We start from the raw sequence: 5122 nt of genomic DNA, 5'->3' as shown, positions 1-5122 counted from the left end.
GAACTAATTAGGACTATCTAATTAGTTAACGCAAGGGCGCATACAATTATAAAAGAAGAAAGGTAAATATTAGAATATTAATACTAATAATTATATAACACCTAGTTAGTTAACTATAAATAGTTTATAATTTAAGGTCAAAGGGCATAGACTAGTTATTTAGCCCTTGGTTATATCAAGAGGGGATTATACCTTTTAGTTAGCTAGAATAACTTAAGTTATACTTAAGCAGTATATAACTGCTTTATACAACAATAGTAGAGTAGACCTGTTTAGTTACCTAATAAGAAGTTAATTTACCCCTACGTTTTACTAAGTACATGCATGTACAAAGCCTATTTAACAGTCTTACTTATTAAAAAGGATTTCTTAGCTATACTTCTTATAGTTAATATATTTTACTATAAAGGTAAGTACCTTAGAGTACAAGGTACTACTAGGTTAACTTATTATAAGGTTAATTATTAAGGTTAATTAGTAGTAATTACTATATAACTTTTATAGTAGTAATTAAGTAATAAGTTTTCTTCTTAATATAACTTATACTTATAAGTCTAAATAGTACTAGGTTAGTTTTATATATATAAGGTAAATAAAGATAGTTTTCTAAAGAGGTAAATATAAATATAAAAAAGAAAATTAAGTAAAATAGTAATTATTACTACTTAAGTGTCTTTTCTTAATAGCGCTATAGTTAGTATAAAAGAGATTCTTATTTATTAAAGAGGTTTTAATAGTATAATAAACACTATAGTGTTTCTTATAGAGGTAAAGTAGCCTTAATAATACTTAACTTAGTTAGTAGTCTACTAGGTTATAGTAGGCTAAGTAAACTCCTATAATAGTAAGCCTTATTAATTACTAGTTATTAGTAATAATTAACTATTAATTAATATTAGTTTTTACTAGCTAATTAATAGGATCCTGTATCTTATAATATTACAAAGGTTAAGAAAAGGTAGTTAAATTTGTAGTTATTAATAGTTAACTAGTTAATAAGGTGAAGTAGGAGCATAAGTGTAGTAGCACCCTTGCGTGTGGGCAAGAGTGGGGATTCTGCCAGTAGGCGGTGTGTCACGTGACCCACCGCCTCTGGCCGCATTACCCATATGCCAACAGTTCTCTCTAAGCATTGATCATCATATTATCCTTGTCTCTTCAGTGTATGAATTGCGCCCAAAGTTGTCTTGGAAAGTCGTAATTTCGACATTGCTTTTGGCGTTTGGCTCACGAGATCGAGAAGCCTCCGGTGATTCGTCAGGTGTCGTCTTCGGAGTACGTCTGACGATATTAGGGATCCCCCTCATCCAGAGTTGTCGCGCGCTTGGTAGGCAGGCCACAACCACACCTGTGCAGAGTTCGATATGGGACCAGAGTGAGGTTCCAAGAGAATCGGCTAGCGATATAGTTAGAAGTGCCGTCTAAAGGTTTGTGGATTGTCGATGGAAACAAACCAGAAAAATTGAGAGATGTTGCAAATTCCAGTACCACTTTGATCCGGTATGCACTGACTGCCGTAAGACTGCAAATGGTCAACAAAGCTCTCATGATGACCAGTGAAAAAAAACCCCGCACTACACTTACAATGCACCGAGGCTGAACATGAACATCACGCCTAGCTTTTTCCTGCGCTGCATATGCAGCCCATAAAGTTGTGTTAGAGGCAACGCAAGCATCCACAAATCCAAGGCAACGTTGATAGCGCCGTGAGCGATGATGAACCCATTTCTATCGAAGCATTTGCCTGGAAACTCTTTGGTCCAGCCTACCCAAACAAAATTTAAGGGTTGGCAAAGAGCAAGTTGACCTGCTGCAAATGAAATCAGAAGAAGCAAGTTGAACACCTGCGTGGCCCACAGCACTTTTCGAAATTTCTCATCAGGAAAAATCCGGAAGTACAAGAAAATGATGGACATTTTGATAAAAGCGAGGCCGAAAAAATATAGCAATCCGAAGATGTATACAATCTGGCTAGTGTTAGCGTGTAGAAAGCCTTGGGGGATATACATTATTACCAGGAGTAGGTCTGTAATCTGATCTGGGTCGAGTGTCCAAATGTCTCTGCCTGCGCCCGCTCTTAGAGCTGCAAAAAGAGAAAATAATCAGAACGATACAGAACCAAAGTACGCCAACCAGGGGGAGATACCAAAAACAGATGCTGGCAGGAAAGCTGCGAGGATAAGCTGGTAAAGAGTTAGTGGACAATTCACTAAGGACGGAAGTAGATGTAGTCAGATACATACGTAGGCGGCGACAATGCTTGAATCGTCCCAGCCCCAGGGTGAGATATGCAACCACTTGTTTGCTAGCCGTCCTATCATTAAGAACGTTGGAAGAGCAAAAAGAACCCCTGGGAACCATTGATATACATGGGCCGGCTCGGTTATGGGCACGCGGCAGGCTGTCGATGATTGATTTCGAGCAACTGAACTCTGGTTAAGCCTTCCCATCTCGTTGAACCGGACGAAGATGCAGTAATATTTACCTAACGCTTCCTTGACTGTGCAATTTTGTAGAACACATGCCTGTACTTTGGTTGCATAAGCAGTGTCATGACATAGACAGTCTTGGTCTGTAACAGAACAGTTGGAATAAGCGATTTCATGAGAGGCGCAACTGCTCTATGTAAAACATTAATACAGTTTTGTTCTGTCAGAAGACTAGAACATCCTCACCGCACAGCTTGGGATTTCCGGGTATGGTAGTTCTGCAGCGGCGACCACATAGACACAAAAGAAGACACCGAATAATGTTACAAATCGAACAGTCACCATGGTAGAAGAAGTGACTAGCGATAGCCTACGCGCTCGTGCCTAAAGATTGATTATATATGCGAAGGGTGTTGGAGCTGGAAACCTTTCGTTATATACCGTGTAGAGTGGATGGAGAGCAGATTCAGGACCTTGGGATAATATAAGAAAATTACCAGGGTTGTTCCTATGGACAAATTTGATTTCCCTCCAAAGCAGCTACCGTAAGGTCTATATAAGTCCAGCCAACGCCACCTAATCAGCGCCATTGATTGGTATATCATTTCACCGTATACGGTGCATTCGTTGGCCGTTTGCGTACATGGGCGTGTACGTGGCACTCGACCTAATAAAGCTGAGATGTATGGTATGTGGTAAGAATGCGAACTTGGGGCTTTGAGCTTTGCGTCAAGCCATTGTGGTCCTTCAGATGCGATTGGAAATGTTGAATATTCCAAGCGCGAAAGAGCCTGGACGTTTGGTAGATATGTTGAAAGCCACGGCTAAATCGTAAAGTACAGTACTGCTTCTCAGATAACTATAGGCCCAGCACTTTGAAATCAGTAAGCTCTACAAGAGTATGTCAGGTTGTTTAGGGACCAACATTTCACCTTTGAGTTTATGACCTACTCTATTAAACATGTAGGAAGGGTGACTGTCCCCGGGAGGTTGAGAATGACACTTATAGAACGATGGATAATAAACAAAAGAAATTGTTATGGTGGAAAGGGGAATGAGGGGGGACGAGAAGAAAGGGAGCGAAGCCAACAGCCAGAGGCAAGCCATGCCCGCTTTGGGTTTAAAGGAAGATCAATACTGGATAGAGCTAGAATGGCACACGAAAGAACTGAATGTGGAGGGGCTGCTACGTCCATTTATCACGATACATATCAGGCGTTGGCTGTGGCCACAATTAACGGCGCAGCTTTTGCAACACCGCATATTCAAAGTGCAGCCTTAAAGTTTCTGTTGCGATGTTGACCATCGCGGATAAATATCGGAGTTATCAGGTTAACCCTAATGACTCATTGCTGGCGAATCCTCGGATATTTGGCCATAGATTCTCTAAGGATTTATATACAATAAGTTAGTTATTTAACTAACTAACCTACAATAATTATCCTTCTTTTCTTTATATATAATAAAGAACTATAGTTACCTTTATTATTTATTAATTACTACTAATATATATAGTTAACTATATTAACTTATCCCTTAGTATTACTAATACTAATTAGTAGTTAACTTTACTGTTAACTATAAAGGTTAACTTTATTATTTAAACTATAGATTAGTAAGGTCTATAAGAAGAGGTAATTATTACTAGTTAATTATTTATATGCCTAGAGTAGGCAAGTACTAAAAAACGCTTTTATAAATACCCTTACTATAATAGTTTATACTAATTACTTATTATAATAGGTTAATTAATAGATCTATAACTAGTCCCTTTAACTAGTAGAAACCTTGTTAATTTATGTCTATTATATAAGCTTTATTACCTTTAGAGAAGCACTTTTAACTATAAAAAACCCTTACTTTATATACCTATAGCTAACTAGTAATTATTTACTATATCTTATTTATTATAAGCTTTTTAGCTTACTAACTTCTTTTTTTATATATATACCTCTTTTACTAACTAATAGTGTTAATAAGTAGCTAATATAATAGCTTATTATTTTTTCCTAAGTTATTTACTTATAAAAGTATGTTTTTCCTTAGCTATTTATACTACTAGTAGTAATTTTTCTAATAAATATATATACCTTTTAGTCTACTAGAAGAAACGCTTATGTTTAAGAGGTTATTAGGCTAATAGAGAGTAATAGTAAATAATACTACGCCTATAAGCAAAAGACTTAAGCTAAGATAAGTAAATATAATAAGCTTATAAGTAAGTAAGGCTTATAGGTTACTACACCTTTGCCTATAAGGCAACAAGAAGAAGTTTATAGTAACTATAATATACTACTTAATATAAAGTAATAAGTAGTAGTAATTAATAATATATTTACTATACTTACTAACCTTATATAGTATATTCTTCTATAGTAATAAGGAAAAGACTATATTAAGAAGTTACTAATTAACTTTATAAGTAAGTAATAAGCTTTTATGCTTAACACTATTACTATATTTTATATTAGTAGTTATAAGTACTATAACTATATTAGTAGTAAATTACTTTACTACACCTATAAAGATTTTAGTAAATAGTTTATAAATAACTTTAAGGTAATTAACTAAAAAGTCCTAATAAGCCTATATAACTTCTTTATTAATTATAGTATATAGGTTAACTATAGTAAACACCTATTAATTACTTAATATATATTTAATACTCTTTAATAAGAGGAAGGCGCCTACTA

The 5122-nt window shown here is 35.5% G+C and overlaps 2 protein-coding genes across 2 annotated transcripts; both read right to left on the bottom strand.

Moving 5' to 3' along the window:
• Positions 1–1139: 1139 nt before the first annotated feature.
• On the bottom strand, positions 1140–2774 carry LY79DRAFT_531879 (CFEM domain-containing protein; the record flags this gene model as incomplete). Its single annotated transcript, XM_060556266.1, has 8 exons — positions 1140–1396; positions 1455–1522; positions 1585–1967; positions 2016–2083; positions 2147–2183; positions 2244–2425; positions 2486–2621; positions 2676–2774. The coding sequence occupies 8 exons, from the start codon at positions 2772–2774 to the stop codon at positions 1140–1142; spliced, it is 1230 nt and encodes a 409-aa protein (XP_060406597.1).
• A 131-nt stretch (positions 2775–2905) lies between these two features.
• Positions 2906–3700, bottom strand: LY79DRAFT_574355 (uncharacterized protein). Its single transcript, XM_060559583.1, has 2 exons — positions 3381–3700; positions 2906–3320 (listed from the first exon to the last, which is right to left on the bottom strand). Exons 1-2 carry the CDS (start codon positions 3534–3536, stop codon positions 3177–3179), a joined length of 300 nt encoding a protein of 99 aa, XP_060406596.1. The 5' UTR covers positions 3537–3700; the 3' UTR covers positions 2906–3176.
• Positions 3701–5122: the final 1422 nt, after the last annotated feature.

This window comes from Colletotrichum navitas (genome assembly GCF_030913465.1).
Source record: "Colletotrichum navitas strain CBS 125086 chromosome Unknown LY79scaffold_531, whole genome shotgun sequence".
In the NCBI taxonomy this organism is placed as follows: Eukaryota; Fungi; Ascomycota; class Sordariomycetes; order Glomerellales; family Glomerellaceae; genus Colletotrichum; species Colletotrichum navitas.
The sequence above is the reverse complement of the archived record's forward strand: the minus strand, read 5'-3'. Positions and strand labels throughout refer to the sequence as shown.

Excerpts from the sequence above, each read along its gene's own strand:
- LY79DRAFT_574355 (XM_060559583.1), bottom strand. The coding sequence starts at position 3,536 with ATGGCTTGCCTCTGGCTGTTGGCTTCGCTCCCTTTCTTCTCGTCCCCC. Across the intron at positions 3,321-3,380 it reads CTTCCTACATGTTTAATAGA|AGCTTACTGATTTCAAAGTG; the intron begins GTAGGTCATAAA and ends ATACTCTTGTAG.